The 19714-nt window shown below is 51.8% G+C and overlaps 1 protein-coding gene across 2 annotated transcripts; it reads right to left on the bottom strand.

Moving 5' to 3' along the window:
• Positions 1 to 2954: 2954 nt before the first annotated feature.
• Positions 2955 to 11798, bottom strand: Morn3 (MORN repeat containing 3). Of its 2 annotated transcripts, none has more exons than XM_013144800.3 (7): positions 11472 to 11798; positions 8571 to 8780; positions 6585 to 6742; positions 4650 to 4809; positions 3824 to 4008; positions 3615 to 3704; positions 2955 to 3056 (listed from the first exon to the last, which is right to left on the bottom strand). In XM_013144800.3, the coding sequence occupies exons 2-6, from the start codon at positions 8713 to 8715 to the stop codon at positions 3621 to 3623; spliced, it is 732 nt and encodes a 243-aa protein (XP_013000254.1). In that variant the 5' UTR covers positions 8716 to 8780; positions 11472 to 11798; the 3' UTR covers positions 2955 to 3056; positions 3615 to 3620. The 2 variants fall into 2 exon arrangements, with proteins under 2 accessions (XP_013000254.1, XP_003463017.1); XM_003462969.5 differs by having other exon boundaries at positions 8571 to 8727; positions 11472 to 11796.
• Positions 11799 to 19714: the final 7916 nt, after the last annotated feature.

The following is a 19714-nucleotide window of genomic DNA, read 5'->3' as shown; positions in this document are numbered from 1 at the left end:
AGTGGAATTAGAAAGCCCAGCACTTGGGGCACGAGGATCCACTGCTAGTTTGAGGCCAGCCTGGGCTACACAGTGAGACCCTCTCAAAACACCAAAACAGAAACCCGAGGTGGAGCCGACCTGGCAGTCTGTCAGCCCGTGTCCTTCTTCCTAAAGCCAAGGCCCCTGCCCTGCAGAACCCAGCTGTGTGACAGAGACGTCCAGTGCCCCCACCCCTGTCCCTGCAGCGTCTGCTCGCCAGCCTGCCTCCCTCGCTGGGTCAGTCCCTCAGCCTTTGTTTGTGAAGGTTCGGCCCCGTGGTTCTGTAGAGTGCCCCGTCCGTCCGCCTGGCCTCTGCTGTTTTCTTATCCTGCCAGCCAGAGGGTGTGGTGTGCGCCGGGGAATGTTCTGTGAGCTGGTGCCAGGACCCGTGGAAAACAGCGTGGTCAGGGCTCAGCTGGCACCTTCCGGAGCGGGCACTGCTTCGGATCCGCAGGTACCAACACAGAGGCTCAAAGAGGCGAAGTCACCTGGCCAGGGCTCAGAGCCACAAACCGGCACACAGTCGAGGCCCTAGCACAGATCTTACAGGCCCGATTCTGGTATAGCTGAAAATGGGGGCGATCCAGGTGCACTGGTCCACCTCACTGACTTTCTAAGTGTGGGAGCTGAGATGCAGCCACCCCCTGCCCCAACCTGGCTTTTGCCATGGTGCCCACTGCCCCCTCTTGTCCCACACCAGGCCAGCGTCCCTTCTAAGTGCCTGTCAGGACCCTGAAGACCCCAAGCTGAAGACTCCTGCTTGGCCCAGGGTATAAACCAGGTGTCTGGAGGGTCTTAGAGAAGAAGCACTCTGCTGGGGCAGGGTTGGCACTGCAGGCCTCATACACATGCGTCCCTCCTTGTCACCTCTGTCCTGTTGCCCAGGACAGACCTCTGGCTCGGCACACGCCCCCATGTGCCCCCAGGGCCTTCACACTGAGCTACATCCTCAGGCCTTTTTAATATTTTGTTTTGAGACAGTCTTGCTATGCTGATTTCCCAGGCTGGGGAGGGACGTGCAATCTTCCTGTCTCAGCCTCCCAGACTGCTGGGATCACAGTGGTGCACCACCCCACTCACCACACCTCCCCTGCTTCAGCAGAGGTCTGGGATTCAGCTCAGTACTTCTTTTTTTTTGGTACTGAGGATCATGACCTCACGCTTGCCAGGCAGGTGCTTATGCCGCTGAGCTAAATCCCCGGCCCTCACCTCAGTACTTTCTGGGCTGTGAGTTTGTAATCTTAGCCCCTCCCTCCTAAATAGCTCAAGGGTCCAGCCTGTTGCCCAGCCTAGCCCAGCAGCAGGCATGCTAATCCCAGCAAGACTCTCTTACATCTGTGAACAGTTCTATTCCTGGAGAACATCCCTAAATAAGGGGCTTGCTGTGCTGAGGAGGCTGAGGCAGGAGGGTAACAAACGAGGCCAGTCTGGGCAGCTTAGGTGTTGTCCCAAAGAAAAGAGCTGGGGGCATGGTGCAGTGAGAGCTTCCAGTTCAATCCCCAATACCACAAAGGAAAAGAGAAACAAGTAGGCCCTCTGCTCCCCTTGGAGAGTCTCACTAGGTTGGTCCTGGCGGGTCCCCTGCACTAGTGGCCAGCACAGGGTCAGTCCCACACCCGAGCAGCACAGGCCAGTACCGGTCCTTCTAGCACAATCTCAGGGCTGGAGCGGGTAGTGACGCATGTGCCTAGCATGTTGAGGCCCTGGGCTCGATCCCCATCTCCAGATGAATAAAGAGCACAGCTCTAAGGGTTCTTTCTGTCCTGAACACAGTAGACGTAACATTTATAGTTTCCAGGACAGCAGTGTGAAGTTGTCCTGCCCACCCCACCAGTTTATTGTGTTCCGCTCTGAAGACATTTAACACATAACCAAGCACATCCTCTCACTTAAAAACAAAAATAAAACAACCAGCTTTATAAACATTTACCCTTTGGTACCTTAAGGGCACGTGGATCCCAGGTTTAAATGCAGTACTGACTTGGAGACCTGTGAACCTGTGAACCTCCCCGACCTGAGTTTCCTCCTCTAATAGAGCCAGACTTGGTGGCGTGTGCCTGTAATTTCAGCACTCAGGAGGCTGAGGCAGGAGGATTGCTCCAAGCTGGAGGCCAGCCTGGGCTACACAGTGAGACCCTATCTAAAAAATGAAGGAATGTCGCGTGATGCTTCCTCGTGGGCCTCTGGTCCACAGTTAAGCTCAGTACACGTCTCTGTATCTGCTGTCACATCTTTGAAAGTGAGGCCACCTGCTGAGGGTTACCCGGCCCATTATTCAAGGTTCCTGGACCCCGAACTACATCAGAATTCCCTAGGGAATGGGCAGGTATCCCTGGGCATAGGACCTTGACATCCGTAGTCTGTTTTTGTTGTTTTGTGTGATACTAAGGCTACCAGGGTCTCATGCCTACTGATGTTAGCATTTTCTTAATGTTAGCATCCTGACAGCTCCATCCACAGCCATTTATTTATGGCTATCAAGGTTTTCTTTGGAGAAGGATCTTGCTGTGTAGTCCAGGCTGGCCTAGAAATCAGAATCCTTCTGCCTCAGCCTCCCATAGCTGGAGTTCCAAGCAAGCACACCACACCCAGCCACCACTTTTAAAGCTTGTAAGGATCCCAAGGCGGGGAGCCCTGTATTAGGATGTGAAGATCGGGGCTGGGGATTTATTTCAGCGGCATAAGTGCCTGCTTTGCAAGCAGGCAGTCGTGAGTTCGATCCCCGGTACCGATAAAAAGGAAAAAGACAAAAAAAAAAAAAAAAAAAAGGATGTGAAGATGGGCCCCGCCTCTTGGTGGCCAGGTAATGGGCATCCAGAATCAGAGACCCCCCCCCCAACTCCTGTGACCCCGTGGACTGCAGCCCACCTTTTCTCTCCTGGCCTCTATGCTCCTTGATTGCCGCCTCCCCCTCCTCACATCGCAGGCCCCGAGAAGCTGAAGGTTTCTTTATTGGGGCGCTCTCACAGGGCTAAGGTGGTGACAGGAGGGTCCCCAAGGCCAGCCGGAGACAGAGCAGACAGAAGCAACGGCACCTGTGTTGGCAAAGAGCACCAGGTGCAGGTGCAATGAGGCGCCCAGGGAGCCCGGAGAGAGCAGCCCAGTCCCACAGCTGGGTAACGAGGTCTCCCCTGGGGGTCGAGGGGGCCCTCTCCTCTCCTCCAAGCTTCACTCTCACTCCCCGTGAGGCGCTGCGGCAGGACCCAGCTGACAGATGGGAGATGTGGGGTCCCCACCTCATCCCCAGGACTGACTCGAACCCAGAGCCCATCCTGGAGGCCCAGGGAGCAGAGCTAGCTGTGGGCAGGGCCAGATGTCAGGGGCTGGGGGTGGAGAATGAGAGGGTGGGGTGGGGCAGAAAGAAGCATCTCAGCTTTGGAAGCAAGAACTTCACCCTAGAACTCAACATGGTGATGTAGGCCTGTAATCCTGGCGCTCAGGAGGCTGAGGCAGGAAGATCTCTGTGAGTACAAGGCCAGCATGAACTACACAGTGAGCCCCTATCTCAAAAGACAAAATCAAGAACCCAGTCCTCCCTGCCCGCCCCCAAGGCCCCAGGAGACCCAGAGAGCAGAGCGCCTCACTCAGCTCACCTGACATCAGTCTTCCTCCTCCTCTTCCTCTGTCTGCTTGAACACAGCCAGGGCATCCTGGAGCACACCATCAGGGTCCAGGAGCTTGAGCTGCAACGGGCAGAGGGGGGTGCACTGGGCAGTGGTCCAGCTTGCCCAAAATGGTTCTGGTTTCTCCCAGGCTTCAACTCTCTCTGCCCGTGGCCCAAGGGCCATGGAGGGCTGCCCACCTTAGGGATGGGGAACTGGGTGGGCGCAGGGGCCTCCTCGCGGCCGAAGTCGATCATGGTGCCACACTTGGCCACATCCTCCACCCAGAAGCCCTCGAAGAGCTGGCCGTGGTCCAGGTGGAAGAAGCGCCCGTGCCCATGCTTGCGGCCTCTCTCCCAGCTGCCCTCATAGCGATTCCCATTCTCTGGGGAGGTACAGGGGTGTGGGCATCGGCACAGCCAGCCCACAGCCGGGGCCTCACCCAGTCCCAGCCGCTGGCGAGGGACCCAAAAGTGCATCACAAACAGAAGCATCATTTTTTTTTTTTTTTTTTTGTCTTTTTCATTTTTATCGGTACCAGGGATCGAACTCGCGACCACCTGCTTGCAAGGCAGGTGCTTATGCCGCTGAGCTAAATCCCCAGGCCCTTGTTTTTTTTTGTTTGTTTGTTTGTTTTATTTTGGATCTTTTTGAGACATGATTTTGCTATGCAGTTCAGCTGGCCTTGCGCTCACTTTGTAGCCCAGGCTGGTCTCGAACTCGCAAGGATCCTCCTTCCTCAGCCTCCTGAGTGCTGGGATTACAGGCATGAGCCACCACGCCCGGCTAGATTCCCTAATTTTTCAAATTTTGTTTCTGAGTTCTCTTATTTCTAGTTTCCCTTTCCAAATGGAAAGGACAAGGAGGGCGTCTCGGTCACTTTATCCCACTGCGGAGCTGGCTTGGTGGGGGCGTGGCCAGGCAGGGCCCCAGGAATGTGACTCTGCGGAGGGGGTGGGGCCTGCTCGGTGGGCGGGGCCTGCTCGGTGGGCGGGGCCTTCGGACAGGGACGGGCGGGGCACTCACTCAGGCGCAGCATGCCCGCCCCGTGGGGCTTGTCGTTCCACCACTGGCCCTCGTAGATGTCGCCGTTGCTGTAGTACATGCGGCCCCACCCGCTTCGCTGGCTGCTCCACCACTCACCCTCGTAGTACTCCTTGGGTCCGAAAAACTGGATCCCATATCCCTGAAAGCAAGAAGAGGCGGGGTTCACGGTGTCCCCACCTTGCTAGGGACCCAAGGCACCTGAGCGCCTTCCGCCCTCCGCCCTCTCTAGCCCTCTGCTGTCGCAGTCCTGGGGCCGCCCCAAGGCTTCTCCTGTCCCTTTCCCTCCTCTCCTCCGGCCATGCATCTCCGTACAGCAGCCGGACAGGTGTGTGCCTGCGTGTGCTTTGCACTTGGGTCCCTGGCTGTGCTGGCGCGCGCCCCTCTGCCACTGAGCCCCCACCTTTTCTATTCTGATTTTGCTAGGAGTCCCTAAGTTGCCTAGACTGCTCTCCAAGGTGCCATCCTCCTGTTTCAGCCTCCTGAATTTGCTGGCATTCACCATCCTGCTCAGCTCAGAAAAAAAAAATTTTTTTTTGGTCTTTTTGAGGCAGGGTCTCACTATGCAGTTCAGGTTGGCCTGGAGCTCACTGTGTAGCCCAAGCTGGTCTAGAACTTGCAACTTGATCCTCCTGTCTCAGCATCCCCAGTGCTGGTATTATAGGGGTGCATCACCATGCCTAATTTCAGGAAGACCTTTAATCACTAATCTGCTCACACTGGGCCAGCACCCCCAAACTGCAGGATCAGCCACTGCCTGCAGGTCATCCAGGAGGCCAGGAGAAGCAGCTGTCTGTACTCCTCACTCCGTTTCCCGTTGCACAAGCTGGGCTTGAACTTCCTCTCCTCCTGACTCAGCCTCCCAGAGTGCTGGCATCACAGGCATTCACCGTCACACCTGGTAATGCTTCGTGTCTTTGAGTTTGACTCCATCAGTAAAATGGAAATGATGCCGGTAAGTTATTCCAAGAGTTAATTCAGCGGCTGCATTCACGTTCCGGGCTCACAAGATAGCTGCTCAGTACCGATACTATTGTCTTTATTTCTGAGACAGAGTCTCCGTGTGTTGCCCAGGCTGGCCTCATGGGCTCATGTGATCCTCCTGCCTCAGCCTCCCAAGGACCTGGGACTACAGTTGTGAATCACCACCTCTGGCCCGAGACACTGTGGTTACCGGTTGCCATGACCCACGGTGTCCAAGTCTTGTGAGCAAGCTGAAGAAACGTGTCCCCATGCAGGGTCAAGGCCACTCGTCCCCCTCTGGCTGGCTTCTACCCCTTCTTCCTTTCTGGTCCCATGACCAAAGGCGTGGCCCTGGTTTCTTGCTCCTGTTTCCTGCCCTCCCCCTTGTCCGGAGCGGGACAGGAGAATTCGCAGAAAGTGACACCCAGGGGGAAGGAAGCGGAAACCAGGGGAAGGGGGTGGAGGAGGCCTCACCCGAACCTGGCTCCCTGCTCTGTCCCTCTGCTTCCCCAGCTTTGTTCTGAGAAGCCTTATCCCTCCCCCACCCTTTCGTTCTCCTACCCAGCTGGCAACCTCTGCTTCTCCCCAGAGGCCCCTACTTTTTTCTTCTCAGGCCTTGTTGTTTTGGGGTGTTTTTTTGTTTTTGTTAATTTTTAAAGTTTTGTTTTGAAGTAAGATCTTGCTAAAATTGCCCAAGCCAGACTGAAGCTTGTGATTCTCCTGCGTCAGCCTCTCAGTGCTGAGTCCAGACGTGTGCCACCACACCCCGGCTTCCCAGCCTTCAGCAGCCCCTCTCCCTGCAGGTACCAACCTGAGTGTTGCTTCTGCCGGGGACAGAGCCAGCACTGTCCCTGTGAACTCTGTGACCTTGAGCAAATAATTCTTTGTGTTTCTTTGGGCCTCAGAGTCTTCCTGTGTAACACGGGGACAGGGCTGTCTGGTGGAAACACTCACCGATTTCCTGTCGCCCTTCCACCAGCCCGAGTACACTCTTCTGTATTTCCCGGTCTCTCCGTCAGGAAGGCTGAGGGTGCCGTACCCATCTCGTTTGCCGAACTTCCAGTCCCCTTCATAAATGGCTCCTTTCTTCTTCCAGATCTGCGTTCCCTTCCCTGGTGACACAGAAGGGCCAACACTGCAGACGTGACCACTGGGGCTGGTGGCAGCGTGCCTGCTGGGACCTCAGGGACCAGCGAGGGATGACTGTTGCGGGCTGAGCCAGGGCGCACAGCTCCTCTCCGGATCAGCATCCAAGAGGACCCAGGGCAGCCCCCTTTCTCCAAAGAGCAGCCCTCTGCCTGCCCTGAAGCGAGGCTGGCAGAGCGAGCCCTATGCAGAACCCTACCCCAGCATTGCAGCCTTGCACGTTTTGTTCTTATTATTTCTGATACAGGGTCTCACTGCGTATCTCAGGCTCGCCTTGAACTCACTATAGCCCGGGCTGCCTTCAGACTCGTGCTGGGGATCCTTCTGCCTCAGCCTCCTGAGTACCAGGATAACAGGTATGTATCACCATACCTGGCTTTACCTCATAATAATTCCAGACATAATTCTAATTCTAGACACAACAGGTGGCCAGGGTTTCCGGGGACATATTCTGGATATTTTCTTGAGTTCTAAACACACCTGCAGAACCAGATCCCACTAATCTAGGCCCTCCCACTCATATCCCCTTCCCAACTGCAATCTAACTGATCTGGCTCTCATACCAGTTGTGCTCCTTTCTACCTCAGGGCCTTTGCATCTGCTTGTTCTTTGGCCAGGAACCCTCATTTCCAGAGTCTCATTTCTCCCTCCCCCACCCCTTATCTTGCTGTTTCTTTCCATAACCCTTGAGGACTCCTCAAATAATGGCTACTTCCCTTACTCGGACCCTCTATCGATTGTCCATCTCTCCCATAGGAATGTGACCAAAGAAATGAGTAAAATCCTTTTTTTTTTTTTTGAGACAAGGTCTTGCTATGGAGCCCAGGTTGGCCTTGAATTCAGTGGTTCTCCTGCCTCAGCCTCCCCAGTGCTGGGAATGCACACCCCCATACCTGGCTATGGGTAAAACACTGGTAGAGTGTTTCAATGGTCAGTTCACATCTTGGTCCTTGATAGCCTGGGACAAAGCCAACTTTGTCCCTATGAACTTTGTGACCCTTGAACAAATAATTCTTTGGGTTTCTCTGGGCCTCAAAGAGTTTTCCTGTGTAAACAAGACCATCTCATCGGACAATCTAAGTATGTGAGTGAGAGAGAGAGAGAGAGAAAGAGAGAGAGAGAGAGTGTGTGTGTGTGTGTGTGTGTGTGTGTGTGGTGAGGAGAACTGGACTCATGACCTCACACATGCCAGAGGACTATTCTACTACTGAGCCAAATCTGCAGCCCGTCCTAAGTGGTACAGACCTGTAATCTCAGCACTCTGGGAGGCTGAGGCAGGAAGATCACAAATCCAAGTTCAGCCTGGGCAATTTAAAAAGTTAGCAAGATCCTGTCTCAAAAAATAAAAGGGACTGGGGATGTAACTAGGAGAATGCCCAGGGGATCCAGCCTCCATGCCCCAAACAAATAAAAGGCCAGGAATTTAGCTCAGTGCCTGGCAAGCACAAGGTTGTGAGTTTGATCCCCGGTACACACAAAAAAAAGAAAAACAAAAGAAAGAAAAAGCCAGACACAGAAACTTACCGTTTAATCTTTAAGAAGTCAGAAAGCTAAAGCCCTACATTTGATCCCCAGCACCATGAAATACAAAAATGAAGTTAAACACAGAACACCACTTGACCCAGCCATTCCGTTTCAGCTCTCTAAAGACAACTGAAAACAGATGTTCAGTAAGAACTGGTACACAGCGGGGCAGGGTGGCACACGCGTGCTTCCAGCACTTGGGAGGCCGAGGCAGGAGGATCACGGGTTTGAGGCCCTACACGCCGGCCGCGCCCCCCGGGTCCCACGCACCGTGTCGAAGGTTGTCCTTCCACTCCCCCACGTAGTGGTCCCCATTCACGGCGTACACATGGTGCCTCCGCCCGTTCTTCCGGGCCTTCTCCTCCCAGCCCTTCCACAGGGGCGCCGACTTCCGCGGGCACTTGAAGACCGGCATGCTGGGCTCCGGCTGGGGGTGAGGACATCAGAGGCTCAGGGGGGCACCTCGTGGTCGCCCAGCTCCTGGGGCGGCAAAGTGGGGCGAGTCATGTGCGTGCCCAGTCCCGGGACAGGGGAGCAGCCCTTGGGGGGACCTGCTGTGCTAGAATGAGCTGGGCTGTCCTCTCCCTGCCCTTCCCTCCTCTGGGGCCCCCTTCAGGGTGGGGGGTCTGATGGCACAATTGCTGGGGAGCCCAGGGAGACCAGGGGGAACCTAGGACTGTGATGGCACCGTCCCTGGAGAGCAATAATGGCCACCTAGTTAGTGACCAGAATGACCAATCTCAGCCTGGAGGAGCCTGGGGGGAGGGGCAAGGTGGTGTGGAGCTCTGGGGTCTGTACGAGGGGCACAGGGGGTCCTGGCAGAGCCCTGGCTCTAGACCACCTCCAGGGACGCCCCTTCCCCCCTTGTCCTGGCCGGGAAGCCTTGTCCACCTCACACAGACTGCTAGGAGAGCTGCGGAAGAAGCGGCACCTGCCCCAACGGTGACGGCTGGTTTGGAAAGGAAGGTGATCCAGGGACACAAGTGGTAAACTGGGGCAGTCCCAGACCCACCAGGGACTGTGCGACTCTACCCATCACCTAGTTATTCTTTCCATCTAGGCCGGGCTGTTTTCCTGTGCTTTTTGACAGAGTGACCGAGAGATGCTGGGTGACTCAGGAGGGCCTCCACTCCACCGCCAGTGTCTGGGAGCCAGTCTGTGTTCCTCGTGTCCTCAGGACTTCAGTCCAAACATTCATGTCCATCTGTCCATCTCCTGGGACTTCTTTAGGAAGCTACATTCACCAGCCATCCCCATCTTTTACTGAGACAGGTCTTACTAAGTTGCCTCGGTTAGGCTTGAACTTGTGATCCTCCTGCCTCAGCCTCCTATAGAGCTGGGTTTACAGGTGGGCACCACCACACTTGGCTAATTTATAGTTACCCTGCCCTCTGGTTTTGTACACATCTTGCTGGGTGGTGTGGGAGTCTGGAGTCCCTGGGAGGGCTCAGGACAGGGAGAGACTGGCAGACGGGGCAGCAGGAGGAAAGGGTTTTGTTTCTGGCTGAGTACTGGGGTTTCCTACCTGCATTGGAAGCAGCCTTCTGTGTTCTTGGAGATCAAACTTAGTCCTACCTTCCCCCTCTGGGATGCTGGGGCTGGAACTCCCCATCTGTGCTCTGGCCCCAACCTCCAAAAGCAGTTTCCTCAGCCGGCCCTGGCTTCTGTGTCCTCTCCTGCTTTCCCATCATGCCCAGTGCCTGCACACAGTAGGCTTTCAGCCGGGAGGAGCCCAGCAGCTCTGACCGCATCCTTCCCTCTGCCATTTGACTTCCTCCAAGTAAAGCAGCCACCTCAAGGGTGACCAACTGTTTTTGGAACGCAGGATTTCCTGGGACTTCAGACTTCTGGTGTTGGACTATCAGGACCTAAGCCTGAGGGCGGGTGGGGCGACAGCAGTGGGCCATGCTGGTTCTTCCCAACTTTGACAGTCACGCTCAGGAAGACAGAAAACTGCTCCAGGCAAAGAAAACTGGAAGCAGAAACCAGGCTGGAGTCCTAAATATCAGGTTGTTTTCTACCCAGTACCACCTGTGCTAGGATTCATCTTTATGTTTAAATTCACTCATTTTAAAAAATTGATATGTTTATCCAAAAAGTAGACTTTACACATTACAGTACTAGGTACTGTAAGGTGAACATAAGTGTAATATAAAAATAGTAAACAGAACCAACTCCAGTCTTAGTTTGATACTGTGGTTTATAGGTGGCTAGGCTCTAACTTGGGAGGCTGAGGCAGGAGGATCCTCTGAGATCAAAGCCAGTCTGAGCTACATAGTGAGGTCCTGTCTCAAAAAATACCAAAAAAAAACCCAAAACAAAAAACAAAATCCCCCCACAAAACCATAAAATGAGACATAAGCAAACATTAAAATAGATGTTGCCCAGCATAGTGGCAAACATCTATAATCCATAGTGAACTAAGCAAAACTTTGTTTAAAAAAAAAAGAGGGGCTGGGGATTTAGCTCAGCGGCATAAGTGCCTGCCTTGCAAGCAGGTAGTGGTGAGTTCGATCCCCGGTACCGATAAAAACGAAAAAGACAAAAAAAAAAAAAAAAAAAAAAAAAAAAGTTAAGAGTGGCACAAGTTTGTAATCCCAACACTGTGGGAGGCTGAAGCAGGAGAATCACAAGTTCTAAACCAGTAAGCCACACTGTTTAAAAATTCGAAAAAGGACTGCAAATGTAGCTAAATGGGAAAGCCCTGGATTCAATCCCCAGTGTTCGAGACAGAGAGAAATTCCCATATTAACCCCAAAACGACACTTCTTCCTTGGCTTGCTCACAATTTTGGGCATCCTGATTCTAATTCCCTTCCTCTTATTTCTTCTAGGTGATAAGGATCAACCCGCTCCTTAGCGCCAGGTAGGAGAGCAGCGCTCCGCCCGCCCGCACGGGGCCCCACGCTCAGCTCAGCGCGGGCCTGGTAACTTTCTGCTGAGGTGTCTGGGTGCTGCTGCTCCGCCGGTGCACCCCAAAATCCCCGCAGCCCCACACTTTGGGGCACACAGACTCTGCTGCTGGGGAGGTCTCGGCCTCACTCACAGCCGTGGAGAGGGAAAGAAAGGCTTGCACAAGTCCCCGCAGGTTGCTTCGTCCCTAAATAACAGTCACCGTGGGCGGGGGGAGCACTCCCCACCCCATCCCACCCCACCCCACCCCTGCGCCCACCTGCGCTCGCCCGCAGTCGCAGCTTCCCGGCCTCGCCCTCAGCCTGCGGTTGGCACCCGAGGCTGCCGGGCCCGGCCAGGGTCGCTATGGCAACGCGCGCCCCAGCGAAGCCGCACTGCAGAGCCCGCCCCTTCCTGCTGAGACCCGCGTAGGCGGGAGATCTGGAAGGGCAAACCGATGTCGCGCCGGTTCTGTACGCCTGCCAGCCCCGAAGGAGGCGCACACATTCCACACACAAGCGGGCTCCGGTCCCAAAGGCCACAGTTGGAGCTGTAATCTCAGCTGCTCAGGAGGCTGAAGCAGGAGGGTGGCAAATCCAAAGGCAGCCTGGGCAATTTAGTGCTTTAGGGAGACCTTGTCTCAAAATAAAAATAAATAAATAAAAAGTGCTGGAATGTGGTTCAGTGCAAAGGTCCTGGGTTCAGTCTAGTCCTGGGGAAAAATAAAAACCACCATCCATCCTCCCAGTGACCTTTGACACCTGCTCAGCCCCTCCCCAGCTCAGCTGACACACCTTCACCCAGTCTGTGCCTCAGCTCCGCACTGACCTTTTGTGCTCAGAAGATGCTGGGCCTGACCCCTGGGGCTGCTGAATCCTCTACACCACTATAACCGCCGCCCCGTTTACAATCGAATTTCCACAGCTGCTTGCCCATCCTCAGTCCTGTTTGGGTTTTGTGTAGTACTTAGCACCAACACAGTCGTGTGCACACACATTGTCTTTGAAGATTTTTAGTTTCAATAAATAATAAATAGTGTTCAGGGTAGAGTGCTTGTCAAGCATGCATGAGGGATTCAAGCCCTAACCCTGGGAATAAAAACCCCAAACACATGCTGGGGTTGAGGGTGCATGACTATAATTTCAGCACTCAGGGAAGCTGAGGCAGGAGGATCCCAAGGTGGTTGTATGTTTGTTTGCTTTTTCTCTTGAGACTGGGTCTTGCTGTGTAGTCCAGGCTGACCCTGAACTCACTCTGTAGCTCAGGCTGGCCCCGAATTTGTGGGGTTCCTCCTCCTCCTCAGCCTTGGAAGTACTGTGCTCAGAGGTGTGTGCTGCCACTCCCATCCGGCCTCAGAGGCTGGGCAATCTAGTGATTTAGGTGAGACTCAGTGTCCTCATAAAAAATGAAAGGGGCGGACAATGAACCTGCATGGGAAGACTGTGGGTTCAAGCCCCAGTACCACCGTCACCAAAGAACAAAAACCAATGAAACACAGAAAACGTAACTAATATTAACACCTGGTACAATTACTGACATTTTGCCGTATTCGAAGGCAGAGTCAGGCAGGGTGTTACACACCAGTAATCCCAGGCTTATAGGCAGCTTAGGTAGGTAGAAATATTAACAGGCAGTTAGACAGGGCCAGGCCCTCCAGGGAGTCAGTGCAGAGGTGAGAACATGTCACAGCTTGGCTGGAGGCGCCTTTGAGGAAGATTAAAGTCACAGTGGCCAGATTTACCTGCGTCCCTAAAGGATGAACTGAAGCTTGAGGTTAGGGTACCACCATTTGGAGATTTTCCGTACACATAAACCATTATCCCATTAGGAGTGGGTCATCCTTCCCAGCCACTGAGACTAGGGTAATAGACTACATAGATTACGGACCCACGCTAATGATGTCATCTGTGCCCTTGCTCCTATTGGGTCAATATTACCTAAGCGGCCACACTCGCAGTCTTATTGGTGGATCCCAGTTTCGGCCCGTGCTGCTGTATTCCAGGATCTGGACACCAAAACTGAGAGAGATTCTTTCTCTGCCACTTGCCACTGTGCCATTTTCCCAGAAGTCTGTTCATTTATTTTTTGAGACAATATGTAGCCCAGGCTGTCCTTGAATTCCCAGTGATCCTCCTGCCTCAGTCTCCCAAGTGCTGGGTTTCAAGGCGTGCGCCATCATGCCTGTGATTGTTTATCTTACACTGCCATCATCTTCCCTGTGCTTGTGGGAGAGACCGTGGCCTCTTAACTACCTCCCATCCCAGCTCTCACAGAAATTAATGCACCTGCTCCAAATTCTGAGCATGCCTTCCTGACTGGCTTGGCCCTGTTCTGAAGTCCACCCTGGCCCTCAGGCCTCCAACACTGGGCCCTCCTGTCTGCTCTCCTGCCCTCCTCAGGCATTTGGCCAGCAGCCCCAGCCAACCTTCAACCTGGTACAAACTGTGCCTTGGCCTGTGGCCCTGTCTGAGCTGCCTGCCACCTGCTGAGTGGATTCTTGCAGTTACCAGGCCGGTGCCCAGCCCCAGCCTCAGTCCCACAGTGAGGGACACTTCCCGGCCTGTGGCTTATCTGAGTAGATCAGCTGGAAGGCAGGTCAGGCACCTACCACATTCTTCTCTCAGTGATGGGGACAGATCTGGTGGCACTTTCCACAGGCCCTTATGTGGGTGGTGTGGCCTGGCCTCTCCCTAGCACGTCTGGGGCTCCCAGTCCAAACGCCCTTCCATATCGCTTTGTCGATCACTTGGCCGGAATCTGGACTCCACCAAAGGATGCTGTGTACAACTTGGGGTGCAGGGAGTTCCCTCTGCCCTGCCAGCAGGGAAACCGTCTCTGGGGAGGTGTGACCCCGGGGACATTTTCCTGACCACAGAACTGTGAGCTGTCCAATTCCAGGGGGTGCTGCTCCCATGGACAGCACAGCTGAAATAAAGGGGAGCCCAGGACTGAGGGGCTGGGTCCCCAAATTCCCAGAAGTAGTAGGAAGGACCCACCTGTCTGTACAATGCACAAAGGTGGCGCCAGTCCAAGAATCCATCACCAGGTGAATAAATAAACAAAATACCCTGGGTCACACAATGGGATATTATTCGGCGATTAGAGGGAATGACGTTCCCACACGCTCTTAGGATGCGAGGAATCTTAGAAACAGGTCAGAATCGCAGGGGCCAGATAAGGCCCCTTCCTAGGATTCTACACATTTGAAATCTGCATAATCAGCCAGGCACTGTGGCTCTGGCCTTTAATATCAGCCCTCTAGGAGGCAGAGGCAGGAGAATTGCAAATTTGAGCCCAGACTAGAAAATTTAGAAAGAATCTGTCTTAAGATAAAGAATGTGGGGGCTGGGGATTTAGCTCAGCGGCATAAGCGCCTGCCTCCAAGCAGGCAGTCCTGAGTTTGATCCCTGGTACCGATAAAAAGGAAAAAGACAAAAAAAGATAAAGAATTTGAAAAGGTGGCCAGGCAGTGTGGCACAGGCCTGTAATCCCAGCACTTGGGAGGCTGAGGCAGGAGGATTGCCTTGTCAAGAGTTTGAGGCCAGCCTGGGTTAGACAGCAAGACCTTGACTCAAAAAAAAAAAAAACCACACACACACACACACACACAAAACCCCAAGAAATAAAAAAAAAAAAAAAAAAAAAGGCTGAGGATAAAGCTCAGTGTAAAGGCCCTGGGTACCACACACACGTGCACAACCCTTGAAACACCCAGCATAGACAGGCAGGTCCATAAAGACAGAAACACAGATAATGGCAGAAAGGAGAAGATAGAGGGGAGGGCATGGGATTTCTTTTTCAGATGACAAAATTGTTTTAAAATCGAGGTCCTGATGGTCGTACTATGCTGTAAATAGGATAAAAACCATTTTTAAAAAAAGTGAGAACCATTCATTTGTACACATTAAATGAGTAAATTGTATGAGATGTGATTCATCTCTCAATAAGCAATTTTTATTTATGTTCTAGTTGTTTTTTTTTTTTTTTCTTTTCATACTAGGATTTGAACTCAGGACCTTGCACTTGCCACGCAGGCGCTGTGCCACTGAGCTACATCACCGGCCCTCAGTGTTTGGTTTTTTGAGGCAGAATCTTACTATATGCTCCAGTCTATCCCTAAACTGACCATGTAGCCCAGCCTGGACTCAAACTCACACCCATCCAGAGTGCTGGGATTCCAGGTTTGAGCCACCACACCTGGCAATAAAGCCATTTTAAAAAGTCTCTCATGGCGAATGGGCGCCCTCTAGGGGATCTCAGATTTCCAGAATGAGCCTCTGACCAGTTTTGTTTGAGACAGGGTCTTGCTATGTGGCCCAAACTGGCCTCGGGCTCTTCTTGATCCTCCTGCCTCAGCCTCCAAAGAGCTGGGGTCACAAACTGAGCAGGATCTTCTGTGAGAACTGACACACTGAGACTGTCTTTCTCAGGACTAATGTCAAATATTTAAATTTAGTTGGGCATGGTGACACACTGTGTAATCCCAGCACTCGGGAGGCTGAGGCAGGAGGATTGCCAGCCTGCACTACATCAGCAAGATCCTGTCTCCGAAAAAAAGAATAAGAAGAAAGAGGAGGAGAAGGAAGAGGAAGAAGAGACCTATCATCGTGGAGAGTTCCAGGGGACAGAACCGCCCTTGGGGATGAGCTTTGACTTCCAGCCGCCATCCCTTTACTAGAAAGTTTTCTTCTGTTTCTTTCTCCGCCTCCAAACTTCTTTCTTAAAAAAATATTGCGGTCAGTGAAATGTTCCGTGAGATGTAAACACATTTGCAGGAATAAACCTGTGGGAATCACAGTGTTTGAAAACAGGGTTGTTGTGCAATGCAATGAAACCAATAAATCATTCCAAGAAGAACACCCAGTCTCACTAGCTATTAAAGGAGTGAAAGTTAAAATAACCCTGCAAAACTATTACACGCTGTCTAGACCAGGAAGAGAGTGGAGAAGGGATGGATTGTAAAACGGCCTGCACTGTGGGCTGGGACACCGTGACACAGCACCAGTGAGTCAACCTGCCATTAGGTAAATTCTCCCAAAAAACCATCTCAGCCAGGCATGTTGGCAAAAGCCCAACACTCTGGGAGGCTGAGGCAGGAGGATCTAGAATTTGACTTCCAAGTGAACAATTTAGTGACTTATGAGGGGCTTGTCTCGAAATGAAAAATTTAAAAAGCATCAGGGAAAGAAAAAAGCATTAGGAAGCATAGCCCCGGGTTCAATCTCAAAAAAAAAAAAAAAGCCACTTAATCACTACTATTTATTCAATAAATAGCTGGTATTGTTATTGTGGTTTGGGGCAAAACCCCTGGATTTGGGCCAACAGATTAGGATTGGCCACCTGCCACCAAATGTCAGTCCCAGAGATGGTGCCTCTAACTCTGGGACAAAAAGATAAAGGGTTTCAAGACCTGTCTTCCAGGGGCCGGGGGAAGCTCTGGGGTTTTATAGCAAAGGGTTGGCAGAGCAGCCATCGCCTGGTCCCATTGGTGACTGCTAGGTCAGCCCTGGCTCCGGGTGATTTTGGTCCAGAGGAGTGGATGAAGGGGGCTCTGGGGCATCACCCCCAGGGATGGCAGAGCTCTGTGCTCCTGGGGTGGGGGAGACTGCCCCTCCAGGCCCATCCAGCCCCAGAGAGGGTCCCTTTTCCTGAAGATATCTGTCAATTGATCGCTGCTCCTGGAATCAGAGATGCTTATAGAGCACAGCACAGAAGGGAAAGTCAGACAAATGGAACCAGAGAGGGACGCAACAGTGACACTTAATTATTTTAAAATTTCCTTGATCTTGAACATGCTATGGAACTTGATCTGGTGTGGAGTGGCTGGTGATTCTCCTGCCTCAGTCTCCTGAGTTCTGGGATTACAGGCATGCACCATCATAACCAGCTAAATTTTTTTTAGTTAAAAAAGTTTTTAGTTATTTATGTTTCGGATACTGACAATTGAACTCAGGACCCTGAGCTTGTCAGGCAGGTGCTGCTCCACTGAGCTAAACACCTGGCCTTAAACTTTTATCTGTGTCCGTCCATGTTTGCAGTAGGTAATAATTACATTCCTTGTGGGGACTTGGTGCCTGTGTATAACACGTTTTAACTCTCCTTACTTCCCCTCCCTTAGCATTACGTATTGTCACATATTGATAATTTAAGGTTGGTAGGTATTTTAAAAATAGGGCCAGGCATGATGGTGCAGGCCTGGAATCCCAGCACTTGGGAGGCTGAGGCAGGACGATTGCTGTGAGTTCAAGGCCAGTCTAGGCTACATAGTGAGACCCTGTCTGAAAAAAACAAAAACAAGTCAGCAAACTCAGGTTCACCTTTGCCTAGGTGGAGCCAATGTTTAGTCTCAAACCTGGAAAGATTACATTTCCTCTCAGTTTATAGAATTACCTCTCAGGGAATAGTACAATGGGTAGAGGAGGACTTTCATTTTTCCAGTACAGAGAGTTGAACTCAGGACCTTGCACTTGCCAGACAGGTGCTGTGCCACTGAGCTATATCCCCAGCCCCCCGAAAGACATTTTTAGTAAAAATGTGATTGCTGCACATTATTGTATGAAGAACAACTGCAAAATGCCCGTGGGGACCAATGTAGGTTGAGCCTGGCATGTTCAATGTTTAATATAAAAAAAGCAATTCGAGGGGCTGGAGATTTAGCTCAGTGGCATAAGCGCCTGCCTTGCAAGCAGGCAGTCTTGAGTTCTATCCCTGGTACCGGTAAAAATACAAAAAAAAAAAAAAAAAAGTAATTTGGTCATGCCTATACCCAGCAATTCTATACTGCATACTTATCACAACTGATTGAGTATTTTTGGCACTCAATCTGAAGCGGTGCAGACAAAATGAGAGCGATAAGAAGGAGATAAAGGAGGAGGCCTTTAATGTGAGCATGGGAGAGCCTCACGGAGCAGAGGGTACAGAGGGCCTCAAATGAGAACAAACAAGTGGGGGTACTTTTATCAATCTTGGGTTGTGGCAAGAGTTCGGGAGGTGGGCAAAGTCACATTAACTGTTGATTTGAAGGAGCATCTGCCCGTGTAAAACAGCAGACGGAAAGGTTTACTGGGGGCTGGAGGTGGAGGCTTAGGTGGTGGAGGGGGCTCGAGCAGGAGGTTTGTCTCTGAAATGAGGAGAATGTACAAGTTAGTCTTGGAGAGGCAAGTGTTTCTCTGGTTCTGGTACCAAGTTGAGAAGAGGAAGCTAAACCCCAGGCTTGCAGAACCGATCAGCAATAAGTAAAGTTATATAAAACATTGCCAGGTGTGGTGGGTAATGCCTGTCATCCCAGCATTCTGGTAGGCTGAGGCAGGAGAGTCACAAATTTGAATTTGGCCAGGGCAATTTAAGGAATTAAGGAGAAATTGTTTCCAAAAATAAAAAAGGGCTGGAGATGCAGGTCATTGCGAAGGTCCTATGTTCAATCTCTAGTACCACAAAAACAAGACAAAACAAAACAACACACACACACACACACACAGCTCGCCAAAAAAAAAAAAAAAAAAAAAGAATATGCACTTCAGGAAAAGATACATAGTATGATTTATTTTTTAATTTTTATTTATTTATTTATTTATTTATTTATTTATTGTCTTTTTCGTTTTTATGGGTACCAGGGATCAAACTCACGACTGCCTGCTTGCAAGGCAGGCGCTTATGCCGCTGAGCTAAATCCCCAGCCCTATTTATTTATTTTTTATTTTTTAAATCAGAGTGTTATCTTCGTGTGGGGGACCCTAGTGGGTGTCATACACCGCAGAAAATACATCGAAGAAATTGAAAATGCACGTGCAGTAATCTCAGTGACCAAGATTATCCCAGCAGCCGATCGCTGTATTAATAAACGTATGGAAGCCGGTGGTCACCACTGTGAGCACCTCTTAGAATTGTAGAGCTCAGAGGTAACTCGTATTAATTTCATGATGTCTCAATAATTTAGTATTAAAATATTTACTCATTTCTCTTCATGAACTGTGTGTACCTTTTTTAGGACTCTATGTGGCATATGCGTGTGTGTGCTGTGTATATGCATATATATATCATATATACAGATATCAAAACCACAGTGTTCAGAGCGTCCCCGGCTCTGGGCCTTTAAAAAAGCCGGAGGCCGATACGGACAGGGGGCGGGTTCTGAGGCTGACGTCATAAGCGTCTTGCCTTATTTAAATGAGCCTGCGTAAAACCTGGTTCCTGTACTCACTGCGCCTGCGCAAAGTGAAGCGCGACCCGCTCTCTCGCTCTCTCGCTCTTGCCTATCTGGTGGGCGGAGACACTCGCGTGAGTTCGGAGAACCCGCATTCTCCCGCTCAATTAAACCGTGTCGTTCTTTTGCACATGCGCAGACCTCAACACGAGACTGGGCGATTCCTAAGTGGCAGGTGGAGTGGCGCCTGCGCTCTGACTATCCTTGCCGGAAGTGGGCGGGGTCCGTCACAGTGCCGAAAAGGCGGAAGGAGAGGCGCTGGGTAGAGCGTGCGGTGGTGGTGACTGCGCTTCGGCGCGTTACGTACTAAGCCTCCAAAC

This window comes from Cavia porcellus, unplaced genomic scaffold, assembly GCF_034190915.1.
Source record: "Cavia porcellus strain 051 isolate PalLab524CR breed Dunkin Hartley unplaced genomic scaffold, mCavPor4.1 scaffold_16, whole genome shotgun sequence".
Lineage (NCBI taxonomy): Eukaryota > Metazoa > Chordata > Mammalia > Rodentia > Caviidae > Cavia > Cavia porcellus.
This window is presented reverse-complemented; position numbering and strand designations above follow the sequence as displayed.

Coding starts and splice junctions, on each gene's coding strand:
- Morn3 (XM_013144800.3), bottom strand. CDS start 8,715: ATGCCGGTCTTCAAGTGCCCGCGGAAGTCGGCGCCCCTGTGGAAGGGC. Junction 6,743..8,570: donor GAAGGACAACCTTCGACACG/GTGCGTGGGACC, acceptor CTGTGTCACCAG/GGAAGGGAACGCAGATCTGG. Junction 4,810..6,584: donor GGAAGGGCGACAGGAAATCG/GTGAGTGTTTCC, acceptor TCTTGCTTTCAG/GGATATGGGATCCAGTTTTT.